Source organism: Artemia franciscana, chromosome 2 (genome assembly GCF_032884065.1).
Source record: "Artemia franciscana chromosome 2, ASM3288406v1, whole genome shotgun sequence".
Taxonomy (NCBI): domain Eukaryota; kingdom Metazoa; phylum Arthropoda; class Branchiopoda; order Anostraca; family Artemiidae; genus Artemia; species Artemia franciscana.
The window spans coordinates 22,848,037-22,873,394 of record NC_088864.1 but is presented as its reverse complement, the minus strand read 5'-3'; the positions used below and the strand labels follow the sequence as shown (position 1 = coordinate 22,873,394).

General features: G+C 35.6%; 1 protein-coding gene across 1 annotated transcript in view; it reads left to right on the top strand.

Moving 5' to 3' along the window:
* Nucleotides 1-24,740, top strand: part of LOC136038921 (exosome complex component RRP45-like) — a 33,009-nt gene extending 8,269 nt beyond the window's left edge. The window contains exons 2-5 of the mRNA XM_065722430.1: nt 14,966-15,060; nt 20,522-20,744; nt 22,301-22,521; nt 24,479-24,740. Of these exons, the coding sequence (XP_065578502.1) occupies nt 14,966-15,060; nt 20,522-20,744; nt 22,301-22,521; nt 24,479-24,725 (786 nt within the window). The 3' untranslated portion in view covers nt 24,726-24,740. The remainder of the gene's footprint in view (nt 1-14,965; nt 15,061-20,521; nt 20,745-22,300; nt 22,522-24,478) is intronic.
* The last annotated feature ends 618 nt before the right edge of the window (nt 24,741-25,358 follow it).

The following is a 25,358-nucleotide window of genomic DNA, read 5'->3' as shown; positions in this document are numbered from 1 at the left end:
TGCAAAAAAAATGGGAGAAGTATCCAGGCTGCTTCTGGTAGGGCACGCACTCTTGGGATGTGACACGACCTCACGAGTTTTCGGACTTGGAAAGCAAGCTGTGCTACCTCTTTTGAAGAAGAGCGAAGTGTTCAGAAAAAAATGCAAAGTGTTTCTGGATGAATCATCGACCAAAGATGAAATTGTGAAAGCGGGTGAATATCTTCTCCTCAGCTTGTATAAAGCGCGACCAAATGAAGATCTCACTAAGCTGCGACATCGAATTTTCTTGGAAAAAGTTTCTTCGTCTAATACTACGGCGTTTGTTAAGCCTGAAAGGCTTCCGCCAACCGAAGCTGCAGCTTCATTCCACTCCCAGCGAGTGCGCCTCCAGGTATCCCGTTGGAAAGGGGAACCAGCTGACCTCGACCCGGCTGACTGGGGTTGGGTCCTCAGAGACCATAAATACTCACCTGTGATGACCCATTTGTTGCCCGCACCTCAGACTCTTTTGAGTGTCGTGAGATGCAACTGTAAGACAGGCTACGAGAACTCGCGATGCAGCTGCAAGAAAAATGGATTAGCGTGTATGTTCGCGTGCGGAGAATGTCAGGGTATCAACTGTTTGAACAGGGACAACGAGATTGTCGAAGACGAGGACCTCGACTAGTGATATCAATGCTGTGTTTTTCAAGTCAACTATACTGCCTTCAAAAGTGCAAATTTTACATATAATAGCCATTTTATATATAACTGCCAAGCGGTTGTTTTCTTTATGTTTAGTAATTCAAATGGTTGTAAGAAATGTCTGTGATTCAAGAAAGTACAAGTTTGATACTTAAGCGAGTTATTTTGTCCATAGGCCTACTTATTAGCCATTAGCAGCTGGCTCAGGAGTCAGGCCTCCCTTCCCCTTTTCCGTTGTTTCCTCCAGTTTTGTTCGGTTTTCATGGTTCTCGTTTTCTTTCCTTCATTTTAGGGGTCAGTTTCGTGATCAGCAGATAGAAAAACCCCAGAAAACACATTTCCACATGCTTTCTACCCCTACCCTGTATATTTCCCTCCCCCCCCCCATTTCCCAGTTTTAGGTTAATCGATTTTTTTATATCATTTTATTTCTCAATTTCGTAATCACCAGATAGGAATACCCCAGAAAATATCTTTCAAACCGCTTTCTACCCCTACCCTGTATTCTTCTCTTTTCTCCCCTCTTTCCCCTGTTCCCCCGTTTTCCGTAGTACTCTTTTTCTATACTGAATTTTAGATGTCAATTTCGTAATCAGCGTATGTGAAAACCCCAGAAAACTCACTTTAAACTATTTTCTGGGCATGTTCGGCATTTTTCCCATTTTCCCCCGCATTTCCCCCTTTTCCCCTGTTTTTCGGGTACTCGCCCCACTCGGATTTATGGGGACTTTTAGTATGTTGTACAGAATTTTTTTCTGATCATTTTGGTACCATTTTCGTTTATATTGCAATTTTGTCCGGGTCAAACCCTAAAAGTCCTGGACTAGGTACTATCCTTGGCGCTACCCTCTTCAATATTTTTATTAATGATGCCCCTGGTGTAGTACCATAAACCACCTCCAGTTTGTGTTGCATTATGGTGATAGAGTACTTTCAGACGCTGACTATGCCGATGACCTTGCTCTTGTCTCCGATTCACTGTCGAAGCTCACAGAGGCCCTACAAATCCTTGCTGACGAAGCCTTAAAGATAGGGCTGTTGATTAATTGGCAGAAGACAAAAGTGATGTTTGTTGAACACCGTTATTCGCCGCGTCCCCCGCCAGTCCTAATGGTCGGTGACAAACCAGCTGAGATTGTTGAGGAGTTTACATACATTGGCTCTATCCTCTCAAATAACGGATCAATCCTTAAAGATCTAATGCCCGAATTGCCAAAGCCTCAGCAATAGTGGGAGGACTAAGTGCCCTTTGGAGGAAACCTTCTATCAGCCATAGGACCAAGATGCGCATATACGATGCTTCGGTGGGATCCGTGCATCTTTACGGAGCCGAAACTTGGCCAGCCACTCAGTCTTTGCTTAGCACCGTAAATATAGCCCAAACAAAACACCTTCGCCGCATTGAAGGACTACGCTGGCACGATTTTGTTAGCAACGAGAACCTCCTGGCGTTAACTGGTCAAACGCCCTTCTCAGTCCAACTCGCCCAACGAACACTACGCTGGTACGGACATCTCCTTCGCATGCCCCCGGACACTCCCGCAGGAACGATTTTTGACTTTGATCTTGTGCTGCACGGTGGGAAACGCCCAAGAGGTCGTCCCCCAACCAGATGGAAGGACACGACAGGTGCCTTCTTAGTCATGGCAAATATTCAGGAGGATGTCCACATCCTTGCAAGAGACCGGTCCAAATGGAGGCACCATGTAGCATCACTCTCGACGCTGGAAGCATTTCGGCAGGAGCATTAAGTCAAGTAAGTCAAGCCTGGTGTAGTACACCATAATTAAACTTTATATGCAGATTATTCCAAAATTACTGGTGATATCAGAAACCAGCTTGATGCAGATGTTTTTCATCGTGATATAAATGAGCTTAATAATTGGGCAAATGCCTGGTTATTGAGCTCACATCTAATTTTGAAAAAAAATTTAAAATTAATCATTTTGGAGAAAATAACCTGCGTTTTGGGTACACTCTCAATGACCTACCACTTAAGGCTGTTCCCAAGGATAAAGATCTGGGTGTCTTGGCTGATGAGAAGCTTAAATTTGATTCTCCTGCTTTTATTGCTACTTCATCAGCTAAACAGCAGTAAAGGGAACTATCAGCAACCGCTCTCCAGGAGTCATGACAACCCTATATAAAGCTCTTGTTCGACCTAAACTTGAAGTTGGGATGACACTTGCATCCCTTTTTTACAAAAAAGACAAATTCATCCTAGAGGCAGTGCAATGGCAAGCAACGAAATTGATTAGAAATTCCAAACAGCCCCCTATTGTGAGAGTCTTTGTTGCCTCAAATTACCAAACCTAAAATATAGACGCAAACGCGGGTATGTTGTAACTGCCTCTAAACTTATTTTGACAAACATTGTCCCTGATTTATTCTTGTTAGCTGCCACCTCTTCTACCATATGTCACCCAAAGAAACTGTCTAAGATGTCATGCAGACTCCACCTGAGAAATCAGTCCTTTTCAAACAGAGTCACCAGCCTTTGGAATAGACTGTCAGAATGTGCTGTCCCTGCAACTTGTCTTGACGCTTTTAAATCAAGAGTGGATGCTGAATGAAGTGATGTTGAGTGGAAGTATGATTGGGCAGCCCGCGAGTCTTCAACTCGTCTTTAATTCTTCACGGAGCCTACAAGGAGGAAGTCCTGAGATTGCTCCAAGCTGCAATTTAAGGTAATTTAAGGGAAGGGCTTAAAATTGTACTTGCAAGAAAAGCAATTATTATATTCAGAAAGAGCATAAAACTGGCATCTAGTGGTATGTTCACTTTATTTTGTAAGTCAATAATACGAAGTACTCAATATTTACCTTATTTTGAAAACCATTTTGGAGGAATTTTTATAAAGTCTCTGAAGCCCCTTAAAATGACATCTCTGAAAACTTATGCAAAACAGGTTTCTTTTGTGGTTTTAGTGAAATTTATAACCATAAGGAGTCACCATACAGGGAGCCAGCATTTTCTCCCCTAGAAAATACCCCCCCCCCCCCCGGAAAACACCCTTAAAAATAACTCCTTGTGCTGGTTTGTCTCAAATCATTCTCAATTCTCGAAAAATGAACTAGAACTCTCAATTTGCAATGTAATGATCACACTCAAAAGTTTTGGCAACCATCAATTCGACACAGGGATGAGGAAGGGGCAGCCCCCCTTCTATACAGAATAAGTTCTGCTCGTTTTGCGGTTTAATATTACTCTTTACTTTCATAGTAACAATATAGACCAGAAATCAAGAGGTATTAAATATCAATCTGACATTTTTGATGCATCTTTTAAAAAAATGTACTCTATAAGAACTGCCTAAATATTCCTTGAAAGTTTCACCTAAGTACCCTTAGCTTGCATAGTAGCAATGATGTTAATAATAGTAATAGTTATTAGTAGCAGTATGCACATAGCACCTTTTGTAGAAAGAGGAACAATGGAAGGGGGTTAGCTGTGCTCCTTTCTGTTTGGCTACCTAGAAAGGCACTTAAAACTTTAGATGTTGTTCAAATTAGCCCTCTTCAAATCCTCTAGGATCCTTGGTTTGAAACAATTACACTTGAGAAAACTTAGGCCATTGAAACATACTTTTGTTATTCCCCCATCTCCCTACACGAAGATCTACCACCCCTTCTTGATATTAGACCTCTGTATTACGAAGAAAATTGCTTCACTTAAATAAAGCATTAAAATAAAAGGCAGAAACATTTTTGTGCAATAAGAAGATAGGTGTCACCTTGCAGTATCTTTGTGGCTATTAACCACATTTTTCCGCAAAAAATCTCGCCAGACAATTTGGTCGTAACTGAAAAATTTCCCCTGGATAATTTCAGTGTAATATTCTGTCCATATGTAAAGTTGTGCATCCTAAGAGGAAGAAAGGCAAATAAAAATAATTCTTTAGAAGAATTCAGGGTTGTTCTAGTAGTAATGAGTAGATGGGTCCAGCCGCGACTATCCCCCAGACCATTTGAATCTACATATACTTATGAAACTCTAGCAATCAGATCCAGCGAATGATCTTCCCTAGCAACCAAATAGTTTATTTGTTATTGGGACACTTGCAAACATTTTTTGCTGAAGAGTTTTCTGCAGGGAGGGAATTGACGAGGAGAAATTTCAGTGGGGAGAAAATTTTTGGGAAGAACTAGTAGTAACGAGGAGATGGGTCCAGCCGCCACTATCCCTGATGCAATTTCTATTTAAATATACCCATGAAGCCATAGCAACCAGATACGGTAAATGACCCTCCCTAGCAACCAGATTGTTTATGCTACAGAGGGTACATCTCATTGTATACTTCCATGAGAACTTCATTTGCATAAACTTATCAGGATATGATAAAAATATATCCAGCCTTCACTGAATAAGAAGAATGACCAGTTAAACTGATGTATTTGAATTCAAATGGTCTAGTAGAATCAGCTTAATCAGAGGAGTGAATTTTCTTCGATGGACTTTGTTGCTTGGAACAAGATGGATAATATGCGATGGTGTTACTTAAAATATACTGTTTCTTGAAATAATATGGAAATAATCAAAAGCGTTATTAAAAAATGCCAAACATTTTCTTCAAATGTTTGCTGCGCGTAATAATATGAGGATGCATGAAACATCATTTTTTAACCCAATTGCTACCATCTATTCCACTATAATCATAGATGGCAGCACAAGTGATCTTTAAAATAGGTTATATTATGTTATCTGATTTTGAGTTAGGTTCGTTTGGCTTTAGTAAGCGTTCGCGCACGCTTAATAATGCATTTGCTTATTTCAATCTAATTTCAAGAAACAGAAAATTTTGATCAACACCATCGCATATTTACTCATTTTATTTCAATCACGAAAACATTTAATGAAAATATTGCGAATTATTAAATATTAAATATTGTGTAAATCTTATATCAAGAAACAATACATTTTGAACAACACCATGATATATTTTCTTATCTTATTTCAATCACCCAAAGGCTTTGATTAAAATATTATGTATTTTTAATAGTGTACTTGTTCTTGCGCTTTTAATGCACTTTTTTTCAAACAGACAAACATTTTCATGAAAATATTATGTATTATAAATACTGTGTTTGCTTATTTCCAAATTTAGTTCAAGAAGCATTACGCTTGAACATCACCATCGCATATTTCCTCATCTTATTTCAAGCAGCTAAAGATTAGGATAAAAATATTTGGTATTTTGAATAATGCATTTGCTTATTTCCAATCTTATTTCAAAAAACAATACATTTCGAGTAACATCATCACATATTTCGCTTCATGTTATTTCAATCAGGAAACCATTTTAATGAGAATATTTGGTATTTTGAATAATGTATTTGCTTATTTCCATATTATTTTCAAGAAACAATACTATTTGAGCAAGACCATTTGTATATTGCCTCATCTCATTTCAAGCAAAAAACTTGAAGAAAATATTTATTTATTTTTACTAATGCATTTGCTCATTTACATCTTATTTTAAAAAGTACATTTTGAACGATACCATTGCATATTTCCTACATTCCTACAAGCAGTAATACATTTTGATGAAAATACGTGATATTTTGAATAATGCATTTCCTTTTTACCATCTTATTTCAAGAATCAATACATTTTGAGTAACACTATCACATATATCCTCATCTTATTTCAAGGTGTGAAACATTTTGAAGAAAATACTTGGTATTTTCGAATAATACATTTGCTTATTTCCATCTTATTTCAAGAAACTTCACATATTGAGCGAGACCATATCATATTTCCTCATCTTATTTCAAGCGGTAAAACAGTTTGGAGAAAATTTTTTGTATTTTGAATAAAGTATTTACTTATTTCAATCTTATTTCAAGAACCAATATATTTTGAGAAACACCATCGCATATTTCCTCATATAGTCCAGGACTTTTAGGGTTTGACCCGGACAAAATTGCAATATAAACGAAAATGGTACCAAAATGATCAGAAAAAAAATTCTGTATAACATACTAAAAGTCCCCATAAATCCGAGTGGGGCGAGTACCCGAAAAACAGGGGAAAATGGGAAAATGGGAAAAATGCCGAACATGCCCAGAAAATAGTTTAAAGTGAGTTTTCTGGGGTTTTCACATACGCTGATTACGAAATTGACATCTAAAATTCAGTATAGAAAAAGAGTACTACGGAAAACGGGGGAACAGGGGAAAGAGGGGAGAAAAGAGAAGAATACAGGGTAGGGGTAGAAAGCAGTTTGAAAGATATTTTCTGGGGTATTCCTATCTGGTGATTACGAAATTGAGAAATAAAATGATATAAAAAAATCGATTAACCTAAAACTGGGAAATGGGGGGGGGAAGGGAAATATACAGGGTAGGGGTAGAAAGCACGTGGAAATGTGTTTTCTGGGGTTTTTCTATCTGCTGATCACGAAACTGACCCCCAAAATGAAGGAAAGAAAACGAGAACCACGAAAACCGAACAAAACTGGAGGAAACAACGGAAAAGGGGAAGGGAGGCCTGACTCCTGAGCCAGCTGCTAATGGCTAATAAGTAGGCCTATGGACAAAATAACTCGCTTAAGTATCAAACTTGTACTTTCTTGAATCACAGACATTTCTTACAACCGTTTGAATTACTAAACATAAAGAAAACAACCGCTTGGCAGTTATATATAAAATGGCTATTATATGTAAAATTTGCACTTTTGAAGGCAGTATAGTTGACTTGAAAAACACAGCATTGATATCACTAGTCGAGCTCCTCGTCTTCGACAATCTCGTTGTCCCTGTTCAAACAGTTGATACCCTGACATTCTCCGCACGCGAACGTACACGCTAATCCATTTTTCTTGCAGCTGCATCGCGAGTTCTCGTAGCCTGTCTTACAGTTGCATCTCACGACACTCAAAAGAGTCTGAGGTGCGGGCAACAAATGGGTCATCACAGGTGAGTATTTATGGTCTCTGAGGACCCAACCCCAGTCAGCCGGTTCGAGGTCAGCTGGTTCCCCTTTCCAACGGTATACCTGGAGGCGCACTCGCTGGGAGTGGAATGAAGCTGCAGCTTCGGTTGGCGGAAGCCTTTAAGGCTTAACAAACGCCGTAGTATTAGACGAAGAAACTTTTTCCAAGAAAATTCGATGTCGTAGCTTAGTGAGATCTTCGTTTGGTCGTGCTTTATACAAGCTGAGGAGAAGATATTCACCCGCTTTCACAATTTCATCTTTGGACGATGATTCATCCAGAAACACTTTGCATTTTTTTCTGAACACTTCGCTCTTCTTCAAAAGAGGTAGCACAGCTTGCTTTCCAAGTCCGAAAACTCGTGAGGTCGTGTCACATCCCAAGAATGCGTGTCCTACCAGAAGCAGCCTGGATACTTCTCCCATTTTTTTTTGCACTTCGTTGAGGCACCAGAACCGTGTTATCGCTTCTTTTGCGTTCGTTGACGATTCGAAGTAAAGTGTTTTTGCATTAGGCGGGAGGTGATACAAGAGTAGAATCAGAAGGTCAGTGTCGTTGCCAAGAACTATTGTTTCAGAGTTTTCTGCTTTCGTTACGGCAGTCTTCACGATTAGATAGTCAGCATCGTCCTTCGCATGGACGACTTCAAATCCTTTGGCTCTGAGTTTTTCCCCGATGTAGCTTATAATTCGCTGTTTGTTCTGAGAGTTGCTCAAAAACTCTTCCTTCTTTTTCTGGAGCTTCATCCCTAAACTGAAATCGATCACTTGATGCTGGCTTCCCTTACACCGTCGGTTGTGCGTAGCATCTTTCGTGGTTGGACCAGCGCTGTATCCATCGAAGACAACAGTAGGGGAGGTACAGCGTCGAGTAACGAAACTAACATAGCTGTCACAGATTGAATCATAAGTATCACCAATCTTCCAAGGTACTTGCTGAAGCAGCCAACAGACTGGGGACTATTGGATCCGCTAGATGTCATTCCGTCAGGATAGGTTTTGTCGTCGGCACTGGAACTCCGCGGTGACTAGTCTACCTTGCTTCTCTTACTGGATGTCGAATTAGAACAGGATTATGTTGACGAACCCACGCGCTTGTCGATAACGGCGAGGAATACGGAATAATGTAATTTCAGTATTTTTCCGTATTTCTTTCTCGAAATTTTTTTTTGCCTTTTCCGAACCTATGGGGTGGCCGAACCTCTATAGATCTCCTGTATTTGTTCTCGAACTTTGTTTTAGATGTCAATTTTATAATCAGCAGATAGAAAAACCCTAGAAAACACATTTCCACATGCTTTCTACCCCTACCCTGTATATTTTCCTTTTTCCCTTCCCTCCCCCCCCATTTCCCCGTTTTATGTTAATCGATTTTTGTATATCATTTTATATCTCAATTTCATAATCACCAGATAGGAATACCCCAGAAAATATCTTCCAAACCGCTTTCTACCCCTACCCTGTATTCTTCTCTTTTCTCCCCTCTTTCCCCTGTTCCCCCGTTTTCCGTAGTACTCTTTTTCTATACTGAATTTTAGATGTCAATTTCGTAATCAGCGTATGTGAAAACCCCAGAAAACTCACTTTAAACTATTTTCTGGGCATGTTCGGCATTTTTCCCATTTTCCCCCGCATTTCCCCCTTTTCCCCTGTTTTTCGGGTACTCGCCCCACTCGGATTCATGGGGACTTTTAGTATGTTGTACAGAATTTTTTTCTGATCATTTTGGTACCATTTTCGTTTATATTGCAATTTTGTCCGGGTTCGAGCCTTTTTTGAGCTAAAAGTCCTGGACTAATATTATTCCAAGCACCAAAACATTTTGATGAAAATATTCTGGGTTTTGAATAATACATTTGCTTAATTTCATCTTATTTCAAGAAACAATACAATTTGAGAGACAGCATTGCATATTTCCTCATCTTTTTTTTTCAAGCAACAAAACATTTTGATGAAAATATTTAACATTGTGAATAATACTTTTGCTTGTCTCCAATCTTATTTCAAGAAACAATACATTCTGAGCAACACTATGGCATATTTTCTCACCATATTTCAATCAGCAAAACATTTTGTTGAAAATATTTGGCATTTTTGAATAATGCATTTGCTTATTTCCAATCTTGTTTCAAGAAACAATACATCTTGAAAAATATCATCACATATTTCCCTTCATCTTATTTCAAGCAACAAAATATTTCGAAGAAAATATTTAATCTTTTGAATAAAGCATTTGCTTGTTTCCATCTTATTTCAAGAAACAATATGTTTTGAGAAACATTATCACTTACTTGTTATTTCTCAAACAGGAAAACATTTTCATGAAAATATATGTATTTTGAATAAAGCATTTACTTATTTCCATCTTATTTTAAGAAGCAATATATTTGAGAAATACCATCACATTTTCCTCATCTTATTTCATTCAGCAAAATATATGATGAGAATATTTAGTATTTTCGAATAATCCATTAACGAAAGTGAAATTTCAAAAATAATACCACAAAATGATTTTTTCAAGCCAATGACGAAAGGAATTCACTTGTGATATTTCTGAAATAGAAAATGAAAATGCTTTACATATTCTACTCGTGATTTTTCAGTATTTGTAGCGACATTTTTTTTCTTTGGGACTAAGTGTTTTTTTAATTTTTTTTTTATTTTTAAACTTGTTTTATTTTTCGTTACTTTTTAAAGAGATATTAATTTCTGTTTGTTATTTTGTCCATTCTAAATTTTTTATTTTATTTTCAAATTTGTTTTTTTTTTATTTTTCTCATTTTTTTAAATTTTGATTTTATTTTTCGTAGTTTTTTTTTGAATTTTTAAATTTGTTTTATTTTTAGTTGTTTATTTCAGTTTTAAATTTCTTTTTGTTTTTCATAATTTTTTAAAATAATTTAAAAATTTGTCTTAATTTTTCGTTATTTGTTCTGTCATCACCATTCCTATGTTAATAGCCGACGGTTTTCAATGTAATACATTTAAAAAATCCTGCTTTATATTCTGTCAGTGAGGTAAAATTTTGATAATATAAACCGGTTTTACTCAATCAAGATAAAAATTTATTCATAGAATTGTCATGTGAATTTATGATTATTTTAAACAAACCTGTTTCATTCAATCCGGTCATTCCTCCGATTAAGCTGATTCTACTAGACTATTCGAATTCAAATAAAGTGATTTACTTAACTGGTCATTCCTCGTATTCAGTGAAGGTTGAATATATGTTAATCACGTTCTGACAGGTATATGCAAAGGAATTTCAAATGGAAGTATGCAATGAAATGTATCCTCTGTAGCATAGACAATCTGGTTGCTAGGGAAGGTCATTTACCGGATCTGGTTTCAAGGGCTTCATGGGTATATGTAAATAGAAATTGCCTGAGGGTAGTGGCCCCTTGACCTATCTCCTCGTTACTACTAGTTCTTCCCAAAAATTTTCTCCCCACTGAAATTTCCCCCCGTCAATCCCCTCCCTGCAGAAAACTTCTGCAAAAATGTTTGTAGGTATACCAATAACAAATACTATAGCAATGGACAAATTACAAAACTTAAAAATGTACCTAAACTTCTATGATGGGCTTCTCTGATTTATTCTGTAGTTAGGGAGGGAGGGAGGTACCTCTAAGGGTACATTTTAGTGCCAAAACATTTAAGCTCTCTTTGAGCCTTCAGATAAATACAGAATTAGTTATAAGGAAGAGACAAGGGGAGGGCAGAGGTAGAAATTGTTGTATAATCTCTAGGGCCGTAACCAGGGCCTGTTAGGTGGGGGTGTTTTTCGGGGGGAATACAAAAAATTGAAAAAAAACACAGCAAAATGTGAAATTGACATTAAATTCCTCTTGATTTCGGGTATTTTTTTTTCTGGTCTACACTGTCATCACAGGCATATGCTGCCTAAGTAAAGAACAATGTTGGCAGAATGTTTTATTTTTTTCTGAGCAGGGAACTTCGTTTAGTAGGAGTTGTTGTAGAAACTTTAAAAGGGCTTATTCAATTGGAAATTGAAACTTCTAGTGCCCTTTTTCAGAGTAAAAAGTGATTGGAGGGTTACCTGTCCCCCCATGCCTATCATTTCCCCAAACTCATCCAGTGAACATTTTGATGTAGCTATTTTCTCAGCATAGCTAAAAGGCTCAGTAACTATATCTTTGAAGATTTTAACTCCCCCACAGCCTTTTGGGCAAAGGCTATAAGTTATACTAGTTGCCAATTATTAAAATATAAGGTTTTTATGGAAGGATTGGTTGTAAAAACTTTAAAAGGCGCTCATTTGATTGGAAATCAGAGGTTCTAGGGCCCTCTTTGAGGGTCCAAAGTGATTGGAGAGCAACTAGTCCCCCCCACCATTTCCTCTTTTCCCTATTAGTCAAAAGTGATAGAGGGAAGCTAGAACCCCCCCCCCCTCCCTGACATCCTCTTGTCCTCAAACGCATATTATTGAAATTGTGAGATAGCCATTTTGTTTAAAATAGTCCAAAAAAATATAACAATGCCTCCAGGATTGACACAACCCCCCGAAGCCCAGGGAAAAAGGGTTGTAAGTTAAGCCCTGGGGATATATAAGGTTTTTGTCGAATGGATTGTTGTATAAACTTCAGAATGGCAACTTCAGAGGGAAACTAGCCCCCCCCCCCCCACTTCCTCTTTTCCCAAAATGCATCCTATAGAAACTTGAAGATAGCCATTCTATTCAAGATAGTCCAAAGATCATATAACAAGGCCTTCAGGGTTGAAAACAAAACTAGAGCCTGGATGTAAGGGTTGTTAGTCATGCCCTTGGGACATATACAATTTTTATGGAAGTAGCAGTCATATAAACTTTAGAGGATGCTCATTTGGTTGGAAATGGAAAGTTCTGTCTCCATTTTAAGAATAAAAAGTTATTTGAGGGCAACCAGCCCACTCCCGTGCTGAGGCCCAAAATTTCTCAAAACAAACATCAAATCAAAGTTTTGAGACATCTGTTTCTTCAGCATTGTTGAAAGGTCCAATAAATATGCCTTTGGGGACACTCCCCCTCCAGCCCTCAGGGAAAGGGCTGTAAGTTAGGCAAGTTTTTCATTGTTTACATATTCGTTGTCCATTGATTACAATGAATAACCAAGTCAAACTCGAAACATGAGAAATTAACCAGAGGAGGGCTGACAAACCCCAGCTTTTTTAAGGTCATAACATAATTTGCGCTGCACTGAAAAAAAGTAAATGAATGTTTATTATTAATTTGATATACGTGTGCTCATATTTATCCCTTAAAGTGTTTATAATTTTTTGATTTATTAACGATTAAAAGTGAAAACATTTAACATGTTCTTTTCAGTAAAGTGCAAGTTATGTTCTGGCCTTGAGAAGACATAAGGGTTGTGAGCCTTACTCTTTTAATTTCTCTTGTTTTCAGTTTGACTTCGTTATTTATTTTAATTGCTGTTGGTTTTGGGGTTTACTTATTTATTGGTAGTGATTTGTGGTATTTTCATGCTTAGTAAATCATTTGATTTTACTTATACTCATTTTTGGTTTAATAGAGTTCTTTACTTTTCTTTGAAAACTCATTTTGTGGAAAACGTTTTTGAATTAATTATGGAATTAAAGAGTAACATTAAACCCTGAAAACGAGCAAAATTTATTCTGTATAGGAGGGGGACTGCCCCTTCTTTATCCCCGCCTCCTCACGGTAGCAAAAACTCCGGAAGGGGTTCTCATTGCATCAGAAATTGAGAGTTCTAGTCCTTTTTTAAAAGTTGAATGTGATTAGAGACCAGCCAGCTACAGGGGGGGGGGGGTATAAACGCCTAGACCCCACTATGCCTGACCTAGAGAAAGCAATGACTTGTGTTTTTGTCGTTACAATTATATTTGGGCATTAATGCACAATTGGGGCTCTAGAGAAAGAAACCTGTTAAGAAGGAAATTCTCGCTTTATTAGTTTCAAAATGTTTACAATTTTTGCATATTATTAAGTAAGAAATGATTTCTTAACATGTTTCCCACTCAAGAGCCCCAGTTGTGCAATAGTACCATTATTGACCTAATAGGCTACTGATTTAGGTATAAATCTTGATGGGGGGGGAGCGTCTGTCTATCTTGGAAAGTAGTTAATGAAGTCAATGGCGGATCCAGGGGCGGGGGAACCCCGGCCTCCCAAGATTTTCTGGCACCGATTTCCTTTTTTTTACACTTTTCCTCAGAATAAATTTGTCAATTTGATCAATTATTGATCAATACTTGATTGCAAAAGGATTGTTTTAGATTTACAGATAATAATTTCTAGAATTAAAAAAAAAATGCAACTGAAAAATGTGTAAAATTATTAAGTAAAATAATGTATAATATAAAAAATCACAAATTGTGAATTTCATTTTAAACAAAAATAGATTTAATCAAAGATCATTTCCTTCTCTCTTTCATGCACATGGTCTTCGAGTTAAGTTCCTATAAACATTTAGCTGAAAGAGAAAAAAAAGAAAAGTAGATTGAGGTAAAGCAGCAAAAAAAAATCAAAATGAGAAGATCATTGGACAAACTTTTATCTTTTAATAGAGAACAATTACAATAGCCTGCATCATTTTACAAGCTCCAACTGCTCAAACTCAGGAACCTTTGTGTCTAAAACTATTTCACAAAAAGATCAGCAGAAAAAAACAAGCAATTCTGTTTGTGAAGATGAAACCAAAAAAGAAAATATAAATTTAAAATCATCTCAAGGTAATACCGAAACTAAGAGCTGGGTGAATTATATGGTATTAGGGCCAAAATAATTAACAGTTACCATGCAAGAGTATATATAGGCTATATAAGAAATACTGGGTAGTGATGCTTCTGCATGGAATAATGCATTTTTGGAATTATTAGTAAAATCTTTATCAGACAATCATTTGGTAATAGAAAGAATCAAATCTTTTTTACTGCTGTAAATACGAGAACAAAAATAAAAGGTTTTATATATTTTGAGAGAAATTAATATATGATAGCCTTGTTTTTCGAATGCTGTGTTTTAAAAAATAACAGCAAAGATTAGTTTGGGGTTTTTTGTTCTGTTAAAAATTAACACAAATTTATATACGTGCATTTTGTAAGTAAAAATATTGTGTTTTCTAGGTTTGATATCTGTATTAGGTAATTGATGGCAAATAATCAAAACCAAAGATTTGCTTTCCTACAGCTTTTGTTGATGAAGGCAATCGACGGTCACTTTAGCATACATTAGCACTATTTGATGCCCAAGCGATGCGAATCTAGATAATCTTTTTTTGTCTTTTGCTTTATTAATTTGATAATTAATTTGATAAAATAATATAATTATAATTGCAGTATAATAATATAATTGTGGTTGAACATTAGTGTGTACTTTCTCTTTCAGAGAGTTGACGGAAGAACAAGTTTTGAATTTAGAAAGATTAGTATCCACTTTGGAATTTCTTTTGGATCTTGCCATGTCTCCTTCGGGTATACAAGGTAAATTTTTGTTGTTCTGCTTCATTTGAAAAAAAAAATGCAGTAAATGTTTTTTTTAGCTGTCTATTTGGGAATTATTAGCATTAATTGACTCTCGTTAATGACAAAATTAATAGGTGTTAAGCAAAGGCCATTTGTATACACATTTTTGACTTTTATGGAAGGAAGTCAGAGCAGTTTATTCAAAGGGAGGCGCCAATTTCTGAAAAAAAAAAAACTTTTTATAGTAAATTTCTAATATGTCCCTAGGAGTTCTTAATCCTTCCAAAAATTGGGAAAAATTATTTGGTTTACATTTGCCCTCCTTCCTCCCTCTATCTCAAATGATGAATCCAATGGCTTCAAGAGAAGATATCACAGGAGGGAGAGATTAGAAAAAAAGAACCAGAATTGCCAAAAAAGATAGGTTTGCAGATTCGAATCTGATAGTATTCTCATAACTAGTCTGTTTTTTTCTTAGTTGAACCTGTAGTGTAAATAATTTCACTTCACACCATTTCAATTATGTTTATGAATTACCTATGTAGGATGGCATAGTATAGCCTTATAATTGAAACGGAAGATGTTAAAAGTTTTTATGACATAGAAGAACTAGTTGGCTTATTATAGATGATATAGATTAATAATAATAATTTATTTCCAAAGCCAGTTAGGGCTGTGACAAAATAAACAAAACACCAACCAACAAGTGACATCACTTAGTATCTAACATATAAATGCCTAAATGTAATGTAACATAAATCTACAAAAAAACACCTTTATGGTTGAGTTTGTTGTCTAAGGAATTTCCCCAGCTTATGAATTAGCCCTATTATTATTCTAATTATTCAAATTAATATCTGATTATTCTTATCCAATTTATTATACATATTATTATTGATGACCTAATATTCATTGAAACATGCTATAGAAATTTGATGAGAATCCTCAGTGATATGCCTCATGATACCTCAGACTTGGACATATTAGTAAGCTGTGGTAATGCCAATTTGTTATCCTCTTAACCTAGTGAAATCCTTTGTGAAATTCCTGTGTCCTCCTTTAAGTTACTTGGTGTCACTATTTCTTCTTGTTTAAAGTAGGACATCCATGTTAAAAATATCATCCATAAAGCTAATACGTCTTTTTCCATCCTTAAGCTCCTAAATATTTTTGGGATCCTACTCCCGTTTTTTCAAGGATTTATGCTTTCCTTTTTAACCTCATGTTGAATACGCTCGTCTGGTTTGGCGCCCTGGTATCTCATCTCCTGGAAAAAATCAGATAAAACAGGATCTACCCATAGAAATACCTAGCAAAAATAATTTTGAAAAAGGTAAAGTTCCATACTCTCTTCTTTAAAAAAAGCTAAGTTAGAAACGCTTGCGTGCAGGAGTGGTATGCCATTTTTTTTTTCAAAAAAGTGCAATGACAAATCGTTGCAGGGAAAATTTTTTTCCAAAAAGAACTCCCTAATCAGATTCTACCCGCCTCGGCCTGTTTCTCACCCCATTTCTATCTTGTCCTTGGTCGGCTGATTTAGCTCCAGATATGAAAAACTTTTGTCACTATATTACGGAAAAAAATAACTGAACATCTGGCTATGTACAAATAACAGTTCAATAGGGAGAAATCCCTCTAGGGACAGCTATTTCAATAGGGACGAAAATAGTTCAATAGGGACAAATATTTGACTGTGAAATAACAAAAAAATCTTTGAATATTCCGATTACATTTATTGGTTTTTATTGTTTGAACAAGGATTGCATGTGTTTTGTGCAGATTCGCTCATTTTACTTCCTTTATACGTTTTTAATGATCATTAATTTTTTTTATGTATTTTATTGAGTTTTACTTGTTTAAGTGTTTTAAAATTTTATGACTAAACATATATATTTACATTTTTTGATGAATTTGATAAAATCAAAGTTTTATTTATGGTTCATTGATACTTTATTCATTACATCAGCTTAATTCTTGCATTCTTTAACCAGTTTGAAATTTTTCCTTGTTTCTAGACTTTTTGACGTTTGTGTCGTGTTTTGTTTTTGACCCAAAATTCGAATTCGGCCCTTTGGGGCTTGTAATTGTGATCTTTAGAAATAGATATCTCGTCTTTCCCCAAGTGGTAACTGTCCACTCTTGTGCTTACCAGACGACCCAGCTAATCCCCCCACGCTCCTGCCCTAAAATAAATCTCTTCCTCCACGCCTCTTTGACCTGTGCATACAGATCATATAAATATTGGTTGCAACAGGGTAATAGATGTTTATTTCTAGTTTCTGAAATTATGGAAACGGGTGGATTTCATTCGGTAAAATAAAAAGTGTTGATATTTATATTCCCACCAGCGGTGTTTTGTGGAAACTTGTTTTTGCAAGAAAAATGTAGGGAATATGTAAAAAAAAAAAACCTAACTCGAGAATCTCAAAAGAATAAAATTTAGATCAAATAAGTAAAGATTGATTCTATTACTGCTGCTATAGAATCACCAGCGTTTGCCTGTATTATAACGAATCTTCTCAATAATTCACTAAATATTTTTTTTTTCAAATGAAATAGATTGCATGTCTTCACATTAACCTCATTATGCCTTATCGTAAAGTATCTTAACAAATATTTTTTAGATCAAAGTGTCTTTGTACTTATAAATAACTGTATAAATAATATATAACAATGGGTAAGATTTCTAATTGAGGCAGTCAACTGATTATACACTATCGTTTACGATTCGCATCCTCAAACCTTTTTTAATGGAAGGAGTGGGAGAAAAAAAGGGACAAATCAAGTCTGAAAAACTTTTCTATTTGTTTGCCGAAACCACTGAACATTCCGAACAATAAAAATAGCTTTGAAAGTGTTATTCTTAATTTAACATGACAATATTTCCTCTGCCAGGGCAGCAAATCAGATTTTTTTTTTTTTAACTTAGTTAAATTGAAAGGCCTTTAACCACTTCTAATTTTGATTGTTTTACTTGTCTCAATCTGTGCCTGAACTAAAAGTTGCATCTATTATTCAAAAAATTTTACCTATTGCTGGGAGTTGAATCATAAAATTGGGTATATATCTTGCCTACTTGCTGATATCTCTGAATATCCCGAGTAAAAATAAAACAGCCAAAATGCAAAGCAAATTGTTTCGCTGTAACTTGAAGGCGCCTTGACAACTGTTTCGCTTATTTATGTGGTTTTATATTTTGCTTAGAAAAACGTAAGTTTTTTTAGTGGTGAATTTGTAAATTTCCTGAAGTGTAATAACAACCACATTAAAATTGAAATTGAAACAGGGCTATTTATTTAAATTTGAATGTCGGTCATATAGATTACTGTGCTGTACACTTGTTCTGCATCTTATTCTGGTAACGTTTGTTAGAAACTCTAGTAGGAGCAGGAGAGACAAATTAAAATGCGTTGATAATGAGACATATAATAACCTCTTTGTTTTTCTATTTATGATTTTTAAAGCGAAACTTTTCTCACAACTCTACTTTTAAAACAATATCAAACTTTAGCGTAAAGAGCGAGGCGTTGAGGAGGGGACAACCCCTTTCATGTACGGAATAATTTCTATCCGTTTTAAGTTTTAATGTTGCTCCTTACTTGAAGGTAAAAAAACTTGTTTTTTTATTTGATTTCTGAATGCTTTAAAATTAATGCGTGTTTCGATTTTGGCTCACTGCACATGAATACTTAAAACGAAATTTGCATATTATTTTTTTTTGTCTCAATGGCTTTCTCATATTTTTGTTCCGACGATTTTGATAAAAAAAAGGGTGGGGGAGGAGGTCTAGGTGCCCTCCAATTTTTGGTACATTATTAAAGCAACTAGAACTTTTTAGTTGTTTTTTTTACGAACGTTTTTGTTAGTAATAAATATACGTAAATTACAATTTAACTTACGTAACGAACTTTTATTTTTGTATGTTTGTATTACATATATTAGGGGGTTTACCCCCTCTTCAATACCTCGCTCTTTACACTAAGGCTTAAATTTTGTTCCGGTTCTTTAAGAATGACCGCAGAATCACAAAGGCCGTAGAATAAATAGTTGAAATTACTAAAAGTACTTTAACGGAAAGAGCGAGGTATTTAGGAGGAGATGAACCCCTCATATGCGAAAAAATTTCTGCTTGTTTTAAGTTTTAATGCTGCTCCTCACTTTCAGTTGAAAACTTTTACATTATTATTTTTAAGTGTTTTTTATAATAATGCTAGAAAATCCTGCGCCCCCTTCATGGAATTTCTTTTCCCCCATGACAAATTCCTCCAAGTAAAGATCCTTCAACGTAGCTCCCTCCCCTCAACCTCCCCCCTCAACAAAAAAACCTGAAAACGTCTGTATTCTTCCATCACTATGTAAATACTGGTCAAAGTTTGTAACTCGCAGCCCCTCCCCCGGGGACTATGGGGGAGTAAGTCGTCCCCAAAGACATCGTATTATGTTTCGACTATGCTGAAGAAAATGGCTATCTCAAAATTTTGATCCGTTGACTTTGGGAAAAAATAGCGTGGGAGGGTCCTAGGTGCTCTCCAATGTTTTGGTCACTTAAAAAGGGCCCTAGAACTTTTCAATTCCATTACAATGAGCCCTCTCGCGACATCCTAGGACCACTGGGTCGATACGAACACCCCTTAGATCACAACCTAACCTAACCTGAAATTTCTACAGTGGGGTTCTCTGATACGCTGAATGCGATGGTGTGATTTTCGTTAAGATTCTACGACTTTTAGGGGGTGTTTTCCCCCTATTTTCCAAAATAAGGCAAATTTTCAGGCTCGTATCTTTTGATGGGTAAGACTAAACTTAATGAAACTTATATATTTGAAATCAGCATGAAAGTCCAATTCTTTTGATGTATTTATTAGTATCAAAATTCCGTTTTTTAGACTTTCGTTTACTATTGAGCCAGATCGCTCCCTAATACAGTTCGTTACCACGAACTGTTCAATTAAATTTTCCATGTCATTTTCATATTTATCGAAAAAGTACAATGCTTTTACCAAACGCATATTTAGAAGAAGAAGGCCGATGTCACCCCTTCCTCCATCTCCAAGATATCGATATTTTCCCTATAAATCCATAGTTTCCATGTAATTTGACTGTTTTTGAAGTAACACCCAATCCCTTCTTCCCTCTCGCCAGTAAGTTCGATTATGTGCCTGTATCGGTAAAAAAAATCGCATGCTGACCAATGGTCTGCGTAGGGCAGGTACCGATTTTCTGATTCAATGCCTTCGGCCGGGAGTGCAATGCGTGGTTAGGGGCAAATCATCCGACACTACTCATGTTTTCCCCCCAGATTTCTCCAGGTACCCATCAAGAGCTGGGTCGACTCTGGCTGAACTTACAGGGTCACATGATTTAAGTTATAGACATGAAATATGTAGTGTTGCATTGCTCGCAGTAATAATTGTTTCAGTTTTTCCTCTTTTGTAATCGAGTATAGTGGTGAAGGTGTTTGCTTCCTTTTAAATTTTAGAGTCTTTGCACAAGTGTCATGGGAAATCGTAAAACCACGTTCATTTCGGCCAAATGAAGGAGATTTATTTATCAATGTTGAACTCACACCCATAGCTGCCCCTCATTATGAGGTAGGGAGATTAGGGGAATTTGGTACAGAATTGAATCGACTTGTAGAAAGATGTCTTAAGGAATCGAAAAGCGTAGATGTTGAATCTCTTTGCATCATACGTGGTGAAATGGTAAGTTCAGTTATGGCTTATGTATTAAGAATTGAATTAATGAGAATTATGTTAGCTTCTCTGTATGTCAGCTAATAAATGTGTGTAATCAAATCTTAAAAAATCTCCAAACTGCGTTTATTAAAATAGTTAGCATGCTACAAAAAGCTAAGTGTTTCTGAATCTTGTTTTTTTGGTTTATAAAATGGAAAAACGGAGATTTCCAAAATATTTATGGCTTTTTTAAGTAGAAATAAAATAGCATATAGAAGTTAGATTTATAAAAAGAAAGTCTAACTTTAACAATACGTAATTAAAAAAGGAAGCATCTCGGGAAGTGGTGGTAAGCTTAGCAAAGACAAATTTCATTAAGTTATTCACAACAGCACTTGTTTTGATTATATTCTTCGCGATCGGTGAAAATAACCAACCAAATTTGTAAATCCAGCAATTTGTTTGAATTTTAGGACTGATAAGTATTTTCAGAGATATAAGCCTTTGAAAGAGTTCCGTCAAATCCTTCTCGATATTTGTGCAAATAAATTATTATACTATTAAAAAGATTTTCTTGACAGCATTTATAAATGTCACTGTTTATGACTATTTGAGGCTCCACATCATATATTATTACTGCTACTAACAATTTACGTCACTTTGGCACCAAGGTGCGTAAGACCAACACAGTTGTGCACGCTCCTCCTCCATCCCAATTTAAAGTTTCCCTCTTTACACCCTCCCAAGAAGTTCTAATTTCCTTTCATATTTTTCTTTAAACTATGACTCAGTATTTCCCGTCGAGCAAAATTAAATAACTCTTTGTTTCCCTTGTGACTTAGCTGACAGTCTTTCATTTTCTCATAATAATCTTCTTCGTAGTTTCTGTTTCCATGTTAGAAATAAAATTAACTACCCTTGCCCTTAAATAAGGCCTTGTATCTCTTGGGTATTTTTAAAGAATAAAAATGTTTGCTATCTGATGGTGAGGGAAGTATAAAGAGAAATGGCATTCTTGCTCATGTTCTGTTTGAATAACATTATGCCAAGAACAGTGATGATGTATTACAGTTAACTAATATTTCTATATAATAACTTGCTCTATTTAAATTCTCGAGCTCTGTCAGAAATGTTCTACATCATGTGCTGTAGACTTGAAGCTATTCTGTTCCATGCGAGTCTTTGTTTGTCTCATTATACAGTAGTCTAGCTGTATTAAATTTGTGAGGGATTTTCTACATAGTTTTGGTGAATCTACCCTGTTTTGTCTCAAGGCTAGGGTGATCTAATTTTTCATATGGGGAATAAAACAATTTTTTCCTCCCGTAAGAGCATACGCTACGATTTCTTTTCATTTTTATACCCGTTGTCCGAGAAGCTTTACTGCTAGTTATAAATAAACATATATTGGGTTAATAAAACTATAGATAATTGTATACAAAAGATCTTTGTGGTGACTGACGATTTTAAGAGTAAATAATAATAATAAAAAAAAAACAAAGTGTTGATCCGCACCAGTTGAAAAATACTAGTTTTATATTGTAAGAAGACCCCAATTTACATGTTTTTTTGCGTTTTTTCAGGCTTTTCGAATTCGCTGTGATGTTCATGTCTTAAATGACGACGGGAACCTTGTTGATGCATGCTGCCTAGCAGCACATACAGCTCTCTGTCATTTCAGAAGGCCAGACTTTACTGTAGCAGGCAAAGATGTAACAATCCACCCAATTGACGAAGGAAATCCTGTGCCTTTATGTATTTTTCATCATCCTTTAGCTGTCACATATGCTTTCTTCAATAATGGGTAATAATTCTGGTAATAGTAATCCTGTTATGATAAGGTTTTTACTTTTTGAGTAAGTTCCTCTATCGTTGAATCAATACTCGTTTGCTTCTTTCTAATGTTTTTAGAGCCAGTTTAAACGTTTGTGGTTTTAATCCAAGGTTCACTGCTTATCTATCAGTTTGATAGAATCGGCAAATGTTTCGGTGCTAAATGTTTTGGTGATAAATGAAAAGGGACACGAAATCCATTTCTAGATAAGCAAAAGCCTGTAACAGCAGAATTCGGTTAAGTGGGACATTGGGACATTCTTAAGGCCGTGAGTAAGTGAACTTGAAAACATCGAGGTTTAAAATTGAAGTTAGGGTAGTCTTCTGTCTCTCAATTCTCTAGATACTGTCGATTGTCAAAAACCCTTCAAATAGCACTTATTCATTGGCGGAAATACCAGGTTAATTATACCAGCTTGTAAATCTTGTCTCTAGGGGTGTTTTTGGCAATCTGAAACGATTCTGTCAGGTAAAAAACTTGTAAAAATTTCAGGTATCCGAAAATATTCTATGGGACTGTTCGATAACAGGAAAGCACATCAAAAATGGTTGCAATCATCTTACAAGTTACTGTTCTGCTCATAATAGTACCGATTTTGTTCTAAAAGCAATATCCTTCTTAGAGTATACTTGTGAAAAAGAGCTAGACATTTTCTAAGATTTCTAAGCAATTAGAGGAAATAGAGCAAAATCATAGCAAACATTTTGTAGCATCTTCAAAAAGCTACGGCCTGATATTAAAAGCGGTATCTTCCGCCAATGAATACTTGAGTACTTTTTAAATATAAATTTTCGATTTTAACATGGGATTTTCGGGTTCCATCAGTTCACTTAATCACGGCCTTAAGGGAATAGTTAAGCATTTTTCAGTGGCACTGATTCTACCATCTTGAACAGTACTGTCAGTTCATTTTTTAATGCCATGTTTTTGCCCTCACCCCGTCCACTGGTGTTGGCTTTCTATAGGTATAGTCGAATATTATATGTTCCACCGGTTTTTAGGGGTCAAGGAGATGTCGATATCCTCATGTTTGGTTCTGTCTTCAGGTGCTTTCCACAGTAGACTAAATCAAACTTTTTTGGTTGTGTGATTTATTACTTGTGCTATTACAGTACACATCCAAATGATTAGATAAATATTCGACCAAAACATCCGTTTTAAGATATGGTATAACGCGAAAAATTGGCTTTTTATTTTATAAAAGTGAGCACCTGATATTTTGGTTCTCAATTACTCTATTTGCTTAAATTCTTATAATATTCCCTAACAGAAAAGAAAAAGAAGAAAAGGACATCCAACTGATGTTTTACTGGTAGAAACTTAAATGGCTATACTAGTTTTAAGTAACTTGTAAAATAATTACTAAATTTCCACAAATCCTTTTGCAAAACAAAATTATAGTTACATTGTTCTTTTTTCTCCGTGAGTAACTTGCATGGATATCTTTCAGGCATTATAGGAGGACTGTAGTCTGTTTATAGCTGCCTTAATCAAAATAAATAAGGCAGATAATGCCTTTTATATGGGAGATGTATCCGTAGCATTGTCGATTGATAATGTTTCGTTTAGTTATGTACTTTAGATCAATTTCCACTGTTTTGCTTATAAATAAACAGACACTTTTGATAAATAAAAAAGAAAGTAATTCCAACGAAGGAGAGATAACACGAATAATAATCGGTAAATAATACATTCAAAATAACTACAAACAAGGTAAGGAATGTAACACCAATATCGAGGAGTCGGTACAAAAGAAGTACGGGCCTGAGAATCTGAAGTGAAGTGATTTAATTTTTTCAGTATATCAGGTATTCCAAATTTATTAATTGTAGAATTGTTTTTCTTCCATGGTAGAAGGATAGGTGAATGCAATTATGTAATATATTGTGGCAATTTGTGACTAAGGTCAGAATTTTTCTATATTTAGGAAGCAAGCAATTTTGGATCCAACTTATCTTGAACAAGCCTTTTGTGATGGACAGCTGGTGGTCGGAATGAATACATACAAAGAGATATGTACCTGGCACTTAGGCGGAAGGATGTCAATTAGCAAAGCAAAGCTCATACGGTTAACTGACATGACATATAGCATAGTAACTTCTCTTGTGAATTTAATGGAAAAAGCCCTTAGTAAGGATGCTGAAATAAGGTATGCTTCTAAGGTTCTAAATTGACAATTATTGTTAAAATAATCATTTTCAATGGGTTATCTCCTGTTTTTTTTTTAACTTGGAGACGGGCCACAACCTCTCAATAGCATCGTTGTTTATAAAACTATATAAGACAACTGTCTAACATTGCTGTATTAAGTAACAACGTATAATAAAATTAGTTGTAAAGCAAACTACCATATGGTATATACTGTTAATGAATTGACAAAACGAAAATAAACCGTAAAGAAGAGAGAAACGAGGATAATAACAGCCAGAGAAAAAAAAAAAACGTAGAGGACAATGCAAATATTTTGGTCAAGACCTCCGCTTAACCGTCTTCACTGCAGAATAATAAAAAAATGCCAATAAATATCCAAGGGATAATATAAAACCAAACCTTAAAACACACACTAAAACAAAAAGACGTGAGGTCTTGACAAAAATATTTACATTGTACTTTTCGTTTTTTTCACTGGCTGTTATTATCCCCGTTTCTCTCTTCTTCATGTTTTTTTTTTCGTTTTGTCATAATTAGCCAGTATGGTCTTACTTATTGTGTACTTAGTGAATTCCAAGGCGTTGGTGCGTTGGGCTTCCTAAAGCTTTTTACGTTGGTAAATATGTAGCTGCTGGTTTTATGAATTAATAGCCAAT